Source organism: Leucopleurus acutus (genome assembly GCF_964270905.1).
Source record: "Leucopleurus acutus genome assembly, chromosome: 14".
In the NCBI taxonomy this organism is placed as follows: Eukaryota; Metazoa; Chordata; class Mammalia; order Artiodactyla; family Delphinidae; genus Leucopleurus; species Leucopleurus acutus.
The window spans coordinates 31,217,675-31,237,058 of NC_139156.1; the positions used below are offsets into that span (position 1 = coordinate 31,217,675).

A 19,384-nucleotide genomic window follows, 5' to 3' on the forward strand; every position below is an offset into this window, starting at 1 on the left:
GGGTTGAGAGGTGGGTTGGAAGAACTTGGAAGGAACTGTCATTCTGGAACTTAAAAAAAAACTTTGTTTAGCCCCTGTGGCGTGGATGGGGGGGTGGGCAGGAGGGATATAACTCTGCTAAGGTCCCATCAGGTGAACTGTATGCGTTCCCCCAGGGTGGCAGGGAGTGCGGCAGCTCAGACATCCCACATCTGAGCTGCTGCCCCTGTTGGCGCCCGTTCTCTGTGGGGCTGCGGAGCAGAGGCAGCAATGAGGGGGAACCTCCGTGCAGCCGCCCTTCCCTCTTACCCACCCTCAACCTCCACCTGCCTCAGCCTGAAGCCACAGGGCAGAGACAGCAGTGGTACCTCCTCAGCGCCCTCTATTTCCTAATCAGCAAGAGCAAAGGCAGGCCTGGCTCTACCCCGACCAGCAGGTCACTTGCCATCTCTCAGCTTATTTTCTCAATTAGAAGGTGGGAAGGATTAAATGAAAGGATGCAATCAAAGTGCTTAGGGCAGTGCTCGACACAGATAGAGACAAATTCTAGCTATTGGCGAAAACGCTACTTACTAAGCAAGTCGTGGGACTGCTCTTTGCAAATAGCATGGTAACCAGGCCAACATCTGTAGCCTCCAATTGAAATTGCTTTGGAAACTAAAAGACAGAGGCATAGTGATGGAGATCTTTGTTAGCACTTACTGAGCATTTCACATGCATTATCTCATTTAATCCGTGCATCCCCGCTACAATGTTGGCGCCCCTTTTACCAATAAGGACACAAGGCTCAGAGTCCCAGAGCTTGTAGGTGGTGGCACCAGGACTTGAACCGAGGCCCATCTGACCCCAGGGCCTGTGGTCTCATCCACTAACTCTACCATATTTCCAGTGACAATCACAATGAGAATAGCAGCAGTAAGAAAGGTGACCTGGCTCCAGGAAGGCAGCAAAGCCAAATAAATCAGCAGATCTCTGAGCTGGGGGACCCTTTATTGAGGCCAAACCCTGCCCTCACATATTATGACCATGTGACAAGAGGTCAGGGAAGAGATCCACAAATGAATTACCTCTCTCTCTCTTCTGTTTCCCCCCCCCCCTTCACCCTCAGCTGGCTGTGTGCACAAGATCAGCAGTGCAGAGGGGACCCTGGTGAGCCCCAACTGGCCTGACAAATACCCGAGCCGGAGGGAGTGTACCTGGAACATCTCTTCAACTGCGGGCCACAGGGTGAAACTTGTGAGTTATTTTCAAAGTTGATGGACAACACGGACTTCGGTATCAGGCTGACACGGGTCTGAGTCTCTGCTCGGCCTCTTCCCAGCTCTGAAACGTGGGGAGGTTACTTAACATTTCCAGGACTCAGTTTTGTTATCTGGAATATGGGGCTGCTAATGAAACCTACCTCTCCGGGCTGTTGTGCAGATTAAAAGAGAGGAGGCACCTGAAGCCCTCCGCCCAGGGTGGTGGGTGAGAAAAGCTCTGTAAATAGCACCTGTTCACAGTGGTGTCAGTATGACCTGGCACCCATCACACAGATTTGAAGCGCTGTTTGAGATTCAATAGTTTCCAGTTACAATATTTTACAAAACAAAACAAAACAAAACATTCTCAAGGTTAAAAAAACAATGTAGTCAGTCAGAGGGTTGGAAAGTGGAAATCAAGTTTCCAGATCCCCATGCTCACTCTAGGAATGACTTCTCTGAACATTTTCTTGTGAATTCTTCCAGAAATTTCTGTGTGTGTGCGCACAGGAGCAAATACGTATCCTTTTTCTTGCTCACGTTTCTCAAACGGGTTCTATTATTCATAGTCTTCTACGACTTACATTTTTTCCAGTTAACAATAGGAGGTTAAGTTATGTATGCTAATTCTCTCTTGAATTAAAAATATATATCTTCCAAGCCTTTCTTTAAAGTCCCATCCACGCATATGGTTGTGGTGGTCCGCGCACATGCTCGGTTATTTCAAAAGAGAAATGAGTTTTTCCTACACGTCTTGTTTCTCAGCCACCAGGGACTCCCAGATCGTGGCGTGTAAAACAAGCCCTCTTGCCTTCCGGAGAAGTTGTTGTATTCCAGCAGACAAATAGTTTTTAAATGGGTCATTCGAACTCTGGAGATAGCTAAGCTCTTCAGAATGTATATGGATGTCCCCTGCATTATGGACCAATAATGCAGGGAGAAGGGGAGAGAACAAAGGAGAAGGTGATGATAAATAGACGATCACCCAGGGACTTGCGTGGGTCTTCACTGGCGAGAGCGGTGAGGAGGACCGGTGGATGAATGGGCGCCCAGGCTGGGCATGGGTGCAGGCCTGGGGCATCGAGGGGTGAAGGCAGGGCCCCTGACCACGGGTGCCCACGTGGGCACCTCGTATGCATGGCTGTCCGCGTAGGAAATGCTTTCGGCTGCTCTCCTGGGTCAGTCAGAACAGCCTTGAATCTGGGCGAGGGTGAATTAAAGCAAGTGCATTAGAGAAAGGCTGCCGTCTGCCGGAAGACGATCGCCATGGCAACACAAATCTCTGACGACAGCGGGGGAATGGCGCGCCCTGGGGCTGGGAACGCGCAATTTGCACAACTGGTAGCGGCGCTTCCCTGGAAGGGCCACGAGGTTTTAGTAACTGCCCCAAACGTCTTTTCCTGTTCTCTACAGTACTGAGGAAATAAAGCAACCGATCACAGTGGCCAGAGTGAACCCAGATCTCCAGTTGATCTGAGGCACATGCATATGTGCTAGTTCTTAAATGCTTCCTTGGGAAGTGGATGATGGGTACACTGATCATGCTCTACCTTTTTGCTACCAGAGTGTGGGCTGAATACTTACCAGGAAGCTAGTGTTTGACTGCACAGGGTTAGCCACAGGGTGTCCTATGGACTTTTGGGGAGCGCCCCGTCTCCCTGGCCCACTGTCACCCTCCCATTGCATTGCTCACCCTGGTCCCACCAGCCCCCCCCCCTTCCTACTCCTGGCCACCATCCCTACCCCAACACTCCGGCCCCACCTCCCTTCCTATAAGTGTGAAGAGCTTTGCCCATTTCAAAGCTCAAACACAAGATGTGTGTGTCATTCTTACGAAAGCCAACGGCCCCTCTATTTCTCCCTCTCTACCTCCATCTCTGCTCTGTCACCCCGGGCCCCTTCTTGTGAATTGCGATCCCTTCCAACCCCCAGCTAATGTTCTCTCTCCCTCTCTGTCATTGGGTCCAAGTCTTCAGTTAAACTGTCCCCTCTCACCTTGTCCCATCCCCCTCGTAGCCATGGGCAGGCCATCGGCCAGTCCCAGCACCTGAGAGGCCCTACATTTGGGGCTGCAGAGCCTGGTTTACAGCCTGGAATTATGGGGTTGCCCTGGCCTGCTTCAGGGGACGGTCTGGCGGGGACAGAGAGGAGGGAGACAGTATAGCCTGGTGATGGTTAGGAGTGTGGCCTGGAGTCAGGCTGGCTGGGGGTCCAGTTCAGCTCCATCCTTCTCTAGCTGTCTGAACGTGGGTAAGCCACTTAACTTTCCTAAGACCCAGTTTCCCCTTCTGCACACTGGGGATAATAGTAGCTCTTCCCTTACAGTATTATCAGAATTGAGTGAGAAAATGCAGGGCTCTGCATAGAAAAAAATATTCAACTCTGGCCAGCCACTCTCAGGACAATGACGTGGAGTAGCGCGCACTTCATGAAGCCTCGTTCACACGGTGCAGTGCAGAGGTTAAGCGCAAGGGCTCCTTGACCTCCTGGTCATGGCCCAACTCTGCCAGTGGGTGACCTTGGGCAAGTTATCCGACAGCCCCGTGCCTCAGTTTCCTCATCTGTAAGGTGGAGGTTCTCATGGTGGACACCTCACAGGGTCGTGAGGATGACTACTTACAAAGCATTTAAAACAGCCCCTGGCTCAGAGTGGACACCTTGGTCCCTGCTGCTCTCATCGTTGAGGGAGAAGCTGCAGGATGTGGAGAGCACGGACACCAACAAGCACTGAAACGCTCTGACCCCGACCATCTTATCCGCAAAGTGGTCGTGGTAGCAACAGCTCATAGGGTTGTTCTGGGGACTAAGAGAGGGGCCAGCTGGAGACCTGCTCAACAGATGTGGCCACCAGCACCACGGGCTCCATGCCACCTGCACAGCTGGCTGGGCAGATGCGTGTCCTCGTGCCCCTTCCTCTCCCACCGCGGGAGAGGGGGGCCCGCCCCAGCTGAAGTGACCTTGCCTCACTTTCTGCTCTTCCATCCCTAGACGTTTAACGAGTTTGAGATCGAGCAGCACCAGGAATGTGCCTATGACCACCTGGAGCTTCACGATGGGCCCGACGGCCTGGCCCCGGTCCTCGGCCGTTTCTGCGGCAGCAGGAAGCCAGACCCCGTGGTGGCTTCGGGCAGCAGCCTGTTTCTCCGCTTTTATTCGGACGCCTCAGTGCAGAGGAGAGGATTCCAAGCCATGCACAGCACAGGTGCGTGGGCTGGGAGCCCGGCCTTCAGCTGATCCCCACGTGGACTGGAGATAGACGGGTGATCAAGGCAGGGGAAGGACCACCTTTAATTCTGACTATGGGGGATGAGCAGTGTATGATAACATGTCCCTTTTAAAATGAAACATGGGCAACCATAGGTGTAGGGTTGTTTTCTTTTAATGTCCTTCATTGACAACCTTTGAAAGGGGCAACCCTTTGTCGGCGCCACGTTTCTTTCCTCCCTTTCTTTCTTCCTCCCACCGCCCCCCACCCCGCCTTTAAAATTTTACTTGTAATTTTGCTGGTCTGTGAAACCCTGAGTCTGGGTGCTGAGTGGTGGAGAGTAGCCCTTTGTACCCTCCAAGGATCAGTTCCAGAAAATGAAAAGTGTTTTTGTTCCCCATTATTTTTCCTCACTTGAAATAAATAACTTTATTCAGCCCTTTGGAGGAAAATGTTTATGCATATAACTTACATTATTTACTGTGTTAAACGGAAGAAAGTCAGTAAGAACACTGGCTCTGCTCTTTAGCCATTTAAAGGATACAACCTGGGACTAGAACCCTTGAAGCAACTTTGACTCTCTGATCCTGGCCCTCTGGCAAAGCGGTGACTGTGCAGCCCACTCAGAGTCTGAGATCATGATGACGATCACTGTGAGGTTTTCTGATCCCTTTAACAGCCCCTCCTCCCAGTTTTTTCCCAGAACCAGAAAGCATGAATCAGGTGAGACAAAATGACAGCCAGCACCTTCTCCGTGTGGCTGGCCCTTGCCTGGGAGAAAACGCCCCACCGTTCACGGCTGCGTTGTCACTTCCCCGGTGAAGTTTAAAAGCCACTAACTAGTGACTTCACCCTCTTGTCCCTGCGGACTGAGTGTGGGTGCTCAGGGTAGGTCAGGGTCCTTCAGGCAATGGGGGCACACTCAGGTAGAATCGTTAATTGAGGAGAGTTTAATAAGGGACTGTTTACAGAGGGGTGGGCAGGGTGTGAGGACACCATGGGGACAGCGCAGCGACCAGGGCTAGGTTGCAAGGCTGTTACTACCCCTGGCCTGGATACCAGAGGAGGGAACGGTTCCTGGAACCTAGAGATAGAGGGGAGCAAACAGAGGGCCCCTGAACAGGAACGAGGACCAGGCAAGGAGGGGGCCTGGGACTAATGCCCTGACCTTCCTCCTCCCTCCTGTGATCTGCTGGTGTTCCCTGTGGCTGGATCATGAAGGCAAAGGGCTCATCCATGTAGACCCAGAGGTCTGCCTCCAGGGGCCCAGAGCAGGTGGGGAAGAATGGAGAGGGGATCTGGCAGGATGGATGGAAGGCATCCTGCCCTGCTAAGTGCCCATTTCCTTGCCAGCCACGTCTCAAGAATTTGAAATTTCCCAAAGACAGCTCAGACCTGGAAGAAATTCTAAGCTAGAGCACACATGGGATTAAGAGTTGGCAGTCGGACAGGACTGGGGCCAGGCTGGACACGGAGCTCCAGCTGGGCTGGGGAATGTTACCAGATAGTGTGGAAGCCACGCCAGAGGGAGGAGGCATGGAACACATTGAGGACCTGCTGTGGAGGAATTTGCCTTCAGAATTTCTGTTGCTTTCTAATTTCCCATCCCTCTCATTTACACATTTTTATTATGTGGTCTCTAGCAGCCTAGACACATGGTAGGATGGGACTCAGGCCAACCAGAGTTACCGTCCCAGTGAAAAAACACAGAAGCCAAGGCTACAGAATACAAGTCCAAAGTACACGGCGCAGCTCGCCTGTAACACTCACAGGGGTTTCAAAGTTGGCCTATAGTTAGGCTCTCAAATGCAGGCTCCAGCCAGGTCTATTCTGAGGTTTCTGGTTTGAGCGCTCACCAGCAGTTTTGATGTGCTTTTGGTGCCCTCTGCTGGCAAAATAACGAATTACAGCAAGTCGGCCGGGCAAATGTGAGCCCTTTTCAGATGCTTCTAGCGCTTCCACGCAGTAGAGTGGTAATGATCCGTCACATCCCAGCGACCAGGCGGGCAAATCATCCATTGGCCCCAGGTCTCCATAACTGGAGAGGGGAAAAGGCTTTTGTCAGTAGCACGCCCCGGTATTCCCCGAGGCCTCCTTATGGCCCAATCTGGGAACACAGGACCTTGGTTTGTACGTAAGGGTCAATTTGGACTCGCCAGTGAGCCCTGAAACTCCTGGATCTCTTTTACTCCTCTGTAAAATGGGCTGATGAAACCTTCCCGACCCTTCGCACAGGGCACACACCAGGCTTTGTGGAGAAAACTGGCCTGTACGGAGGGTGTGAAGAGAAACTGGGTGCCGGGAAGAGGGGATGCAGAGCGTGCGCTCTCTGTGCGGAGGGGGCATCGCGCTTCTCTCTCCGCTCTAGAGTGCGGGGGCAGGCTGAAGGCCGAAGTGCAGACCAAAGAGCTCTATTCCCATGCCCAGTTTGGGGACAACAATTACCCGAGCCAGGCCCGCTGCGACTGGGTGATCGCGGCGGAGGACGGCTACGGCGTGGAGTTGATATTCCGGACCTTTGAGGTCGAGGAGGAGGCCGACTGTGGCTACGACTACATGGAAGCTTACGACGGCTACGACAGCACGGCGCCCAGGCTCGGCCGCTTCTGCGGCTCCGGGGTGAGTCCCGGGGATGCGGGGGAGGCGGGCCGCGGAGCTGTTGGGTCAGACACACGTGCGTCAGGGTCCCTGCTGCTTATAACACCAGCCAGGAGGCCCGCTCTGCTGGAGCACAGAGGGAAACTGGAGGGTAGTCGCAGAGGAGGTTGGGAGGTACCGGGGACCTAATACCGAGGTCAGCTAGGTAAGAGCAAGACCTTTTTAGGACTTTTAGGACTTTTTAGGACTGCCTAGTTTTGCAAAGGGTTTGTCTCTCCCCGCCCCCCTACCCCCCCACACCCAGTTTTCTTTAGCCTTCAGGCTTTAAAAATTTTTTTTTTATTATACTTTTGCATATTCCACACATTCACAATTCTCTCTCCCAATAAAACCAAATGCCTGTGAAAATTATGAATCACTCTTTTACTCCAAACATATTAGTTATGCTCAAGGTCATGATCATTTTTCTCATTATCACCTCTTTCCTGGGCCACCTCCTCAGGACAGGGCAGGCCTGTTTTGATCACTATTTCTCCAGCGCCTGAAATAGGGCCTGGCACGTAGTTGGTGCTCAGTGAAAGTGTGTGGACCAGCCAGTTCAGTGTCCTGGGCCCTCTCTGGCTGTACCATGCTGGGCACTGTCCACCTCCAGGGCTGATCACTCAAGCTTCTTTGCAACTGGCTGGACTTACATTAAATCATTTTGGAGTCATTAGTGCTTGTGCTAAACAGAACCTCAAACTGGCATTTGCATGAGTCTTTGAATAATTTCCCTTCATCTTCTCTCACCCTCCAAAGAAGAAGGGATACCGAAGTGTGACTTAGCTGATGCAGTGCCTTTGAGAGCTAAAGTCTTTCAAACTGTCGGGTCCACATGCAGAGGAAAACCTTGGAGGGCCCTGAGCAGTGAAATGTACGGGAAGCCCAGTTTGGTTCCGTTAGAATCTGTCAGACAGCAGCCTCAGAACCTGGCTCCCCTTCATCCACCACCTGGCAAAACCTTTCTGACAAATGTAGTGGCTCCGTCCCATGTTTTGTCCTTGGACAGGACATAGACCTCAACGATGGTCTTGGTCTTAGGTCTCCTGGAAGACACATCACAGTGGTGACCCTAGAGCTGGGTGATTCATGGTATACACTTTACAGTGAGAAAAACCTGAGCTTGCAGCCTATCTAGTTGTGTGAACTTGAGTCTCATCTCAGTTTCCTCAAGTAGAGAATAGAGATAGAACCTGCCTTACAAAGTTGTTGTAAAGTTTACATGAGATGAGATCTGAAAGTGCTTAGAGAAGTGCACTTAATTAATCTATGCACTTAATAAATAACAGATTCTATATGAGCTATGCATTTCAGATTGTCTTTGGAAAAGCACGGCTGGGGCAGGGGGCGGGGGTGCTCTCTGGAGCAGATTTTGGAAAGCTTTCCTTTGAAAAAGAGCTTGTTTTGTTGCCCTTCAGAGCCTCTGGTGCCAGGGATGCCTCGCGGCATCATCAGCCATCCTATGTCTTTGTGTAAAGTTCTGTCTCATTCTCCTTATTTTAAACTCCAACCACAGCCAACTGGCTTAAAGTCCCTCTGGTTTTCCTTTCTCCTCCCCTCAGCCATTGGAAGAAATCTACTCTGCAGGGGATTCTCTGATGATTCGATTCCACACGGACGACACCATCAACAAGAAGGGCTTTCAGGCCCAGTACACGAGCACCAAGTTCCAGGATGCCCTGCACATGAAGAAATAAGGTTGTGCTTGGAAAACAGGAAATGAGAATGTTTTTGTTATAACAATGGCACCTTGTGAATTTCCTTAAAGCAGTGTGCAGTATTATTCTCAAACAAAAACTCAAAATCTAGCCTTGGAGGTGTGTGTATCTGATGAAGTTCGGCCAAAACAAGGAGAGAAGATGTTCCTTTGATTCCAGCTGCAATGTTATCAATCATGGAGTTTTAAAGATTAAGATTTGATGTCCCTGACTATTCAAGCCATGCCTGTTCATTCTCCTTGTCCCTTGCTCCTATGAGGTAAAAGGCCACTCTTGGGTGGGTCCTTCCTCTATTTCTGGATGGGCTTCCATAGGTGTCAGGCAGTGTGACCGTGTCCTGGAGACTCGGATCGTCTTCTGTCTACACCGCGCAATGAGGATAAAAGCCTGGCCGTAGCGCGTGTGCTCCTCACAGCTTTGGCTGGAGACTTTTGCTATCTCTCTGCCAGGGACACGTCACCCATGAAACCTGAGAATATGGGCGTCAGGACTAGAAAAGGCATCACAGTAAGCAGTGCACGGAGGGAGCTGGTGTGTGAGGATCCCTGTCACGTAGCAAGGAGACCTCCAGCCTTTCCTCTGCATCATCGGCTCTCCCTGCCCACGTTGGGCTCCCCCATCCCTAACTGCATTAAAGGACTAAGGCATCTGCTGTAACTTCAGCAGAATATTTGCTGGTGAGAGTCCCTAATCTGCCAGGAAGACATCCTGACTCGTCCTCCTGCCCTCGCTGACTTGGAGAAGACTCCGCCTGGCCTTGGGATTCCATGGGCTGAGAACATCTATTCCTCCAGCTTTAGAGGCACTTGCTGTGGTTGACCTTGACTCTTGACAACCAACTCAAACTGCATTTGCAAGACGTGCAAAGACATCTTATGAGGGACCATTCAGGTCCCTCGTGGGGTTAACATCATTGAAAACTGGTTAATTATAAGTTATGTAAGAATCAACACCTTGTGGAACAAGTCTACTGTGACTGACTTCCTGAAACCAGTAGGGTTCAAGAGTGCATGGGTGACGTTGCTCAGACTAACTAGCACTCAGTCACCAACCCGCAATCAGAATTCACCACACTTGGCACTTGTCCTAGAGAAGTGTAGAGGATGTTGTTTACATAATTTTGAAACCTCCAGGCGTACTTTAAACAGTGAGGTAGTTTTGAATGGCATTTCATTAAGGCATCTATGGGCATTATGAGCTAAAACCTGTGGTATGTTAGCTTTAAAAGAGTATTTATGTTGGAATAATTTTTAAATAATGTTTACATGACCGTAAGTCCCGTGTGGTTGGTATCGAACACAGGACAGCGCACGAGAGGGTTTTCGGTGAGAGCCGAGATCACTCCCAAACACCAGAATTCCTTTGGGATGAATCAACCTCATTTGAAACAAAGTATTTGTAAAAGATTAAAGGTGGTATTTTTTAAAGATCAGAATACACTCCCAGAGGACTATGTCTAATTAAAATGATTGCTGGGAGTTTAAAAAAAAAAAAAGATGAAAAAAGAAGAATACAAAGAAAGGTAGAAGAAATGCATGGGACTATTTTTTCCTTAAAACAGCAAAAAACAAAGTATTATTAATAATAATATATGTCTGTATATATGTATGAATGTAAAGGATCAACTGTCAGAGCCTTAGTCAATGCAGTGTGATAAATACTGACCCACTGATTTGATCGACTGGCCCTTCTGGACTCGTGCTGTGTTTTGTGGGTCTTCTTTCACCAAGCTCTCTCTTGGCCTTTCTTGGCCCCGAACGGAGGTCCAGCCTACATTCTTATATTGTGACCTATCACAGCCCCTGTTTCCGGGGGATCTTTGATTCAGCACATAGAGCAGCTTGTCCCTGGTTCAGGCCTTACCCGCCTCACAGGGTGGATTCCATTCCTCTGATTTCTGTGTTTTGGTGGCTTTTATTTTGCCCCATCTGATCTTCAGAGTTGAAACTGAAATCAGGATGCATAAGGTGACTGGTAAGGGTCTCTCTCCAAGAACATGAAAATTCTGTAGTTTCAGCCTTTAGAAGTCTGAATAAGATTAATGAATTCCCTGGAAGAGTGAGAGGGAGTCAAAAACAGAGTCAGCTCTGCCTCAGTATTTGCCACCCTCATGAAACAATGGTACTTATTTTTCTCTCTCTAGTATGAATATTTTCAAAAACACAACTTCAACAATTATCAACCTGTGGCCAATTTGAAACAATGGGACTCTTATGAAAACCTTTATTTAGGCCTTCTGTGAGTGACGTATTCCCAGAAAAGACAAGCTCTGATTCAGCTGGGGCTGGCCAGACCACTCCCCTTGGAAACTCAGACTCACAGGACGTACGCACAGTGCAGGTTCTGCAACGAACGCACAGCTGGCTTCACGAGAGAAAGTCCACTCAGCAGAAAGACCCAGGCCCCTACTTTGGCTCTTCCAAATGCCCAGTGACCTTCCTGCACATATCCCAGGGGACATTACCCCTGCCTGCTTTGTCCTTGGGGCTGTCACAGAGCTCCAAGAAGACTGGCTTCAGTTCAGAGAATTATCTTGATGACCCGATGAAATATTTGGGGTCTGGGTCTTCAGCCTGGTCCAATTCTAGTGTAATCTGGTCTAGTAGATGCTAGAACCTGGATCCCAGGGCAGGGTAAGGATCTGGAATTAACTTCAGCTTGTGGAATTTCTCCAAACAGAAAATGAGGCTGTGCATCGATTCACTGTAAGACTATTTTCCTCTAAAGTTAAGTTTCCTACATGAAATGCTCAGCCTGGTTAAATCATTTGTAAAATCTTGTTAACTAGCAAATCACACTGGGGTTTGCATTGATCTGGTCTATTTGATAAATCTCAGATAATTCGTGGTATTGTTATTGTCCAGTGTGTCAACAAGTGTTCCTTTGGCTTCAGCAGATGTTTTTCAAGTTTCCTTTGTAGACTGAACTTCTGAAAAATAATCCCAAATGCCTAGAAGGATTCTTTATAAAGAAAAAAGAAAAAGAAAAACCGTTTAGAGCATTATCTATAAATATATTGTATTTTTTATTTTGTGTAATTGTACATTTCATGAAATGTTGTCAGTTTCAAAGGGAAAGGGGAGAGGAGCTAACATATGTCTAGAAAGAAATGTTTCATTAAAGAATGAGGATTTATTGATGTGTCCTGGGTTTGTATCATAAGTTCAGACAAGATCTTTGTGATCATTTTCTCCAATACCACGAGAACTTGGGGAGGAGATAAAAAAAAGGGGACCCTCTCTCTGGCTTTCTACTCTCTGGTGAGTACCCAGTGCCTGGCTCCAGAACGGAGCTCCTTGTTGGACCCAGAAAGTCATGAGCAAAGCTAAAGAGGGCTTCAAAGTTGCCCCCTTTCTTGGACCCAAACAGTCTGCAAATTGACAACACGAACGTTGTGGCGCTGGTTGCAGCTGTAACAGTGCTAGATGTGGTAGACATCTTCCGTTTGTCCCTCAGCAATTCTCTCCACCTGGTTTTGAGCCTGAGGACCACATGTGATGTCTAAAACTGCAGGTCACGGCTCCCATAAGGGGGCTTTCTCTCTGGACTCTGGCAGCCACTCCTTTCACTTGTCCCTTCAGACCTTGGGGGGGAAATGACACTCTGCCCGTCTAACCCTCGTGCTGCATTATTCCCCAAGGGGAACCTTTATAAATAGTCCTTTTAATAAGCCCCCTTAAATATAGCTAGTTGAGTATATCACTCATTTCCTGTGGGGGCCCTGGCTGATACAGGGTCCATTTCTAACACAAGGACAGAGACGCCGTCTGATCAAGGACGGTCTTTTGGGGTTGACCAGATGAAGAGACTTTAGGGTGTGTTTGGAGTTTTGTGGGTCAAATCAGGGAAGGGTAATATGGCGCCATGTTTTTAAAAACACTCAGTCTTAATGCAGAACTAACACACGCAACTGTTTTGTGCTATACGTAGAGTGTCAAGGTTTTAGACTTCTCTGCCCTTTTGCAGTCACCAGTACCTAAAGGATGAGCCCCAGTGGTGCAGGGGTATCAGTGCTCTATGTATCAGTCAGGATAAGGTAGCTTATGCCACAACAACAACAAAAAACCCTCACCTGTCAGGGTCTTTACAGAAGAAAGACTTATCTCTTGTTCATACTACGTGTTCGTCTCTGGTGTCTGGAAGCCCTTCCACACCGTCCTCAGTCAGGACTAGGCTGACGGAGCAGCTGCTACCTGGAGCCTTGCTGATGTCTGTGGCAGAGGGAAAGAGAGCGTGACAAATCATACCCTGCCTCTCATGGCTGCCTGGGCGTGACACATCACTTCTACCCACATGGCATTGGCCAAAACAACTCGTAACTCACGTTAAGAATGAGATGAACTAGAACTGCCTGGTGGATCCCACTAATGATTCTCACGTGTGACATTCATAGGTCAGGAAACGACCAGAATCCTTCTGTTTGTTTTCACAGTTTACCTCATCACTACTTCCCTACTGATATTTCAGATAAAGATATTTTAAAACCAGAATAAGACCACCTACTATTTGGAAAGGACCAGCTTTTTAAACTGACCAGTTGTCGCCTGGCAAACTCTCCGTGTGATCGGGCTTGTACAGGTTTAAATCGCAGGGTTGGCAGCTCTAACCTCTCACCCGCTAAGGGCATCTCTTCTACAGTTTCTAAGGTGAGAATTCTCAGATCCGATACCTTCCAGAGGAAGTGAGCCGATAACCTCACTTCGCCCATAACCTCTTCTTTGCGTGATGATGTCGAGTTCCCTTTGCAGAACCATCTCGTCTCACATTGGAGGGACCCACGTTGGGCAGACTGTCAGCCAGGCCTAGGTCCTGCTTGGGCACATGACCCAAACCAGACTGTTAGCAACCGGGGTCCCTGGACTCTTTGATCAATAGAAATTGATAGGAGGCCAGATGAGAAATTCAGGCAAGGCCTTACTGGGACTCCTGCTGCAGCGCCAGGGAGCGAAAACACGGAACAGGTTCTCTTGCTCACTCTCTGAGGGGGCGAGCTCGTCCCTTATAAGAGGTGAGGGTAGGGGTCAGGCCAGAAGGGTGACTTAGGTGGTCTGCCCACCCCGCTGGTGGTACCACGTGCAGGGTGTATGCACAGTACCCTGCTTCTGCTCGGACATCTCAGAAGGGGCAGCTGGGTTTTTTGGTCTTTTTGTATCTTGTTGTTCATGATTTGCCCCAACTGCACATGCACACAGTTATTTTTAGCCCCTTATAGTTTCTTTGTATTTTGTTGCTTGAGGAGAGTTTTGTCCAGGTGCAAGCCCTGCAGCAAAGGGTCCCAGGTCCCAGATCCGAATCTATCTCAAGACCAATCAGATCGTCTTCCTGGAACTGGAGTCCTGGTCAAGGGGCAAAAGGGCCAAGCTACTTCGGAGCTGATTTTCCCTGGGAGGATATCCTGAGAGGACTATCTAGGAGTCCTTGCTGCTGAAGCCTCAGGAAAACCCAGAGCTGGGGTCCCTGCCCTCTCTTCTTTCTGTGAGCTCCCCTACACTCAACCAACCAATTCCCCTTCTTCTTAAATTAAAAAGAGTCTGTTTTGAAGCTTATGACCAGAGAACCACGACTGACCCAGACTCTTAGGCCAGAGCACCCTCTGACTGGAGGTCTTAGCAATTCTTCTAAAGAAGTAACGTGTCCGTCAGAGGGAGAGCTGGTGATCAGTGGATGCATAGCAAACAAAAAGAGTCCAAAAGGACCTTGCTGGCCTTGCCCGTCCACAGACAGCCTAGTCAGAGGGAACAGGGGCCACCAACTCAAGTTCCTTGGTCCAGCTCTCTGGTCCAGGTGTGAGCCTATGCCCACCAAGCAAAGTTAGAAGCATAATTTGTACCAGTTGTGCTGATTTAAATAGTCCAGTCATTGTAAACTGTATTTTCTCCACTTGATAGATTCAGGCGGAGGCTGGAAGAAGTTACTTCGCTTGCCTAAGACCTTGCACGGTCCAGAAGGGCGGCCAAGGCTTTCCACACAGGCCTCTGTGAACTGTGCTATCTCCCCAACGTCCAGGCACCTGTGGATTCAGTTTAGCCGTCACTGTGGCGTCTTGGGGACTGGAAGCCCCATGAGGCAGAGGCCACGTAGGTCTTATTCAGCACAGCATCCCAGTGCCTGGATCCCCACACCCCGTTTTCCAGTATCACCTGCCTAAGCAGATGGTGCCTCCAGGCCTGTTAGTCAAGCCCCAAACCCAGGAGTCAGCTTCATTCCGATCTTCCCCTCCCCTTCTCTCCCCTCCCCTTCTCTCCCCTCCCCTAACCCACATTTCTTCCATCGGCAAGCCTCACTGCCTTTATCCCCACAATAAGCCACAAACCCATTGACTCCTCTCCATCTCCACTGTCCTCATCCCAGGGCAGCCAGCCTCACCACTCACTTGGGCTCTGCTAACCAGTCTCCAGGTTAACACTTGTGTCCCCTATAAACCAGGCTCCACAGAGGAGCCAGGTAATATTGTCAACATCAGTTAGATCATCCCCTCTCCCTCTCAAAAGCCCTGAAAGTGTTCCCATTGCTCTACGATGGAAATCTTACCGTGCCCTGCCTGCTCACATCACGGGCCCTTAGCTCACTCTGTCTTTAACCTCTTCCAGGTCCCTCCCTGCAGGTACACTGGCCTCCCTCTGGTCCCAGCGCACGAAGCCTGCTTCATCCCCGGGACTTTGCATTTCCTGTTCCCTCCGCCTGGGACCCTCTTCTCATCTTTCCTGTGCATCTTAAATGTCAGCTCTCAGAGACGTCTAAAGCAACTGCCTCCTGGTCACCCCAGTCACCCTTCCCTGACACCCCGCTTGCTCCTCCACAGTGGCTTTTGCTGTTTAGTTCAGATTGTTGTCCGTCTGCCTCGCTGGAACATACATTCCCTAAGAGTTCGGGCCTCATTTGTCTTTATCACCAAGCCCAGGACAGTGCTCAGAATAATACGTGACATAGAGAAGTTGTCAAAAAGATTTGTTTAGTAAATGAATGAATGCACTCATTGAAATGACCAAATGATTGGTTTTAATTGTTTTGTGGACATGAGACTCCAACTCCTTCATTGTTTTAAAGAAGCAAACTCCTAACAAAGAACCCATAAGAATTATAAGGCAGCCCACATTCATGGCTTCCTCCAGCTCTGTGAGGCTCCCCATCAAAATGTGAGAACAGAAAGGGGTGAAGCTAACTCACCGCCGCGCATCTCATCGCCTGAGGCGTGTGCTCACTGAGGCAGCTACAGCCTCCGACACAGGGCGGGCTCCAGCCCCCATCTCCCAGGCCCCTACATCGATGCTGGTGATGTGTTGACTCCATCATTGCTGGGACGGGGATCCCGCCACGGCCTGGCAGCTGGAGGTGGAGTGGCCCGCCTCCCTCAGCCTGTGTAACCCATTGTTTCGAAAGAGATGTCGGTGCAGGAGTCGCCAGGCTCTCAGGCCAGCTCTGGGTTCTTTGCTGAGATGGAGGTGTAACCAAGGAAGGGGCTTGAAAAGTAAAAAGGACAGAAAATGAAGACGACGAAGGTAGATGACCTGGCCCTTACACAGTGGCCCTGAAGCAGAAGACCATCTTCCCCAAGGGGTGGGCCAAGGACTGGGCTCCTCCCCTGACCATAAACGGCTTGGCCAGAGCTCTGTGGGAGCCGCCTCTTCTCCTGTCACCCTTGCTCTCCCAGCTGGATGTTCCCACAAATGCAAGACACAAGCCAATAACACCAGCAAGAAAGGAGCTTGCTGAGGGCAGTGTTTGGAGAAAGCTCTCGGGAGGCTGTCGGAAATGGTGAGTGCTAGTTAGCGTCTTTCCTCTGCCTAACCTTCATTTCTCTCTATAAAAATCAATCCCCAGACTTTTAGATTTCACATCTCCTAATTCAAATATAACTGTACCCTTGGGGCAAGAAGTGAAGGAGCTTGGCTTTTAATTCTTTTCCAATGTACAATCATTTAAAAACATTCTATCTAGTATTTGATGATTCCATCTTATATTTTAATATTAAGGTTTTGTTTTTAAAACCCCACATACAAGGGTGCAAAGTAAATGTCTCGGCTAATTTCAGTTCCCAGTTGAAGCAATGGGTCCGACCCAGGCCTTTATCCTTATTTGTTCAGTCTGCCTTCTGCTGCGTGATCAGCAACAGGGAGAGTCGTAAGTTGCATCGGAAACCTTCCACCTTCCTCATTGACTTGATACACGTTTGCTTATGACTCAGTCGAATGAAGCTTGATACGTTAGAAGAGGCTTCTGTGATTCCTTTCTAAAGAGACTATTAAGAGGAGTTGACATCTAGGAGTAAAGTCTGTTAGAAGCATGCACACGTGAACAGATGTAGGATGGGAGGGGTGAGTGACAGGAGGACTGAAGGGCTGCAGGCCCAGGTTAGAGGGCTGACCTCTCCCGCCTCAGGGCCTCAGGAGGTGGGGAGGGGCCCTGCCTGCTGGCACCATATTAGAAGAGCTCTCCTGATCCAGAACCCGCATTTCTATCTACTAGGAGCTGTCTATCTCTGTCCCTCTTGTCCTAATACTACAGACTAGAGACTTAGGGGTCAGAATTCAACAGTCAGGACCCAGTTCCTGGGGAAAGGGCGGTTCAGGGAGGATTCAGAAGGTTAGGAAGAAGGCTGTCCTCTAAAGAAGATGCCCTCTGCATTCTTGTTTCTTGAAAATCTTTTTTTTTTCCCAATAAATTTATTTTATTTATTTAGTTTTGGTTGCATTGGGTCTTCGTTGTTGCACGCAGGCTTTCTCTAGTTGTGGTGAGTGGGGACTACTCTTCCTTACGGTGCATGGGCTTCTCATTATGGTGGCTTCTCTTGTTGCAGAGCATGGGCTCCAGGCACGCCGGCTCAGTAGTTGTGGCTCGCGGGGTCTAGGGCGCGGGCTCAGTAGTTGTGGTGCATGGGCTTTGTTGCTCCGCGGCATGTGGGCTTTTCCCGGACCAGGGCTCGAACCCGTGTCCCCTGCATTGGCAGGCAGATTCTTAATCACTGCACCACCAGGGAAGCCCTCTTGAAAGTCTTTTAACAAGAAGTTAAAACTTAAAAAAAGAACAAAAAGGAGTTGAATTCAGGCTTTGGAGTTGGGAAGATCTGTGATCTAGCCTCTCCCACTTACCAGTTGGGGACCTTGAGAAAACTATCCTGGTCTCGGTCACCTCACCCATGATGTAGAGATGAGAGTGCCCCCCTTGTGGGGAGGTTATGAGTGCAGCGTGTGACCACTCACTCATAACAGTGAGTGGTGGTTATCCCATCCCCCCTCCTTCCCATCACAAACAACAGACTCATAATGAGTGACACTCAGCCACTGAGATCCTGATGTACCTTCAGAACCATTATGTAGATACCACCTAGTGCTTAGACTAGCAATGAGTGCCTTGTACCAAATCCCAGTACTTTGAATATTGCTAATCCATGTAGACAATTCCATCCAGCAAGATCTTCCCAGGGGCTTCTCTGTGCCTCGCTCTGTGCTGACTAGGCCATGAAGAATATGACACCATGTGATCTTCCACCTGGAGTATTTTACAGTTTCAGAAGAGCTGCCACAGACATTATTTCCTTTGGGCTTAGTTAATAGATCCCTGTTTTGAGGATGGAAAAACAGTGCCTGGTAGAATAGATTTGTTGTGAGGAAATGGAGACCAGAGAGTTTGATTCACTTTCCCCAGGCCACACAGCTACTAAGTGGCTGAGTCTGGACTCAAATCTAGATCAGGGGGCTCCAAGCCCAGGGTTGCCTTGCCCCACCCAGCTGCCTCTCTAAAGGACACTGCGTGAGATTCTTCTCCACCCACATTTACGTGATGTTTTTCTTTCCATGAGAGCGCTGTAGTGTGCTTCTACAAAATATAAATGTCTTTCTGAAATTAGCCAAAACCTTTGTTATCCAAATGTTGATAAACAGCACGTGCAATGGCCCACTTGTTGCTGCTCCTCCCTTCTGCTGTCCCCCCAAAGGAAGCTTTGTCCTGGGCCTGCTGACATCAGTACCCGGTGCTCACTGATGAGATAAGGCTCTGGGCAGCTGCGTTTGAGGCAGAGACATCCAGTGTCCTCTGCAGGCTCAGCTGGCATTACCATGAAAGGTAGTGGTTAGGTCCCTTGAGCAGGAAGACCCTGACCTGAGGTGGCCCAGATGTCCCTCTTGTCCTAATACTGTCCTGGAAGAGGAGGTGCAGAATAATTGGGGGCTCCAATTATTCTGCAGAAACTCTAGAAGTCCTGAGGAAGCCTGTAATGTAGCAGAAAGGGGCTGTCACCAAAAGACCCAGTCGTGTGAATTTGGGCAACTTGTTCAAATTCTTCACCAATTTTCTTCTCTATAAAGTGAGGGCCCCCTGTTGCTAAGAGACAGAAGTGAAGAGTCGCCACTGAAGCGTGCCGGCTGGCTAGGGACATCCTAATTGAAAGACATAATCTCTGAGGCAGGGGGTAGGGGGAACTATACTTTGTAGGTGCTTGGAACATTTTTAGTTCGCAAAGGAATTTCTCATTCATTAACCTCTCTGAATTCCAACCTTCCAGAAAGCTGGCTAAAACAGGTGTCTCATCAATTTTGCATATATTGGGACTATTGCCTCTATTGCCTCTAGAACCATCTTCCAGGTTGGATTTGAGTCACATGGAC

General features: G+C 49.4%; 1 protein-coding gene across 1 annotated transcript in view; it reads left to right on the forward strand.

Annotated features, from left to right (window-relative positions):
* TLL2 (tolloid like 2) overlaps positions 1-8,759 on the forward strand; it is a gene marked incomplete at both ends in the record, with an annotated part of 128,531 nt that extends 119,772 nt beyond the window's left edge. The window contains 4 exons of the mRNA XM_082854393.1: positions 1,088-1,215; positions 4,209-4,422; positions 6,794-7,044; positions 8,625-8,759. Coding sequence (XP_082710519.1) covers positions 1,088-1,215; positions 4,209-4,422; positions 6,794-7,044; positions 8,625-8,759 — 728 coding nt within the window. The remainder of the gene's footprint in view (positions 1-1,087; positions 1,216-4,208; positions 4,423-6,793; positions 7,045-8,624) is intronic.
* Positions 8,760-19,384: the final 10,625 nt, after the last annotated feature.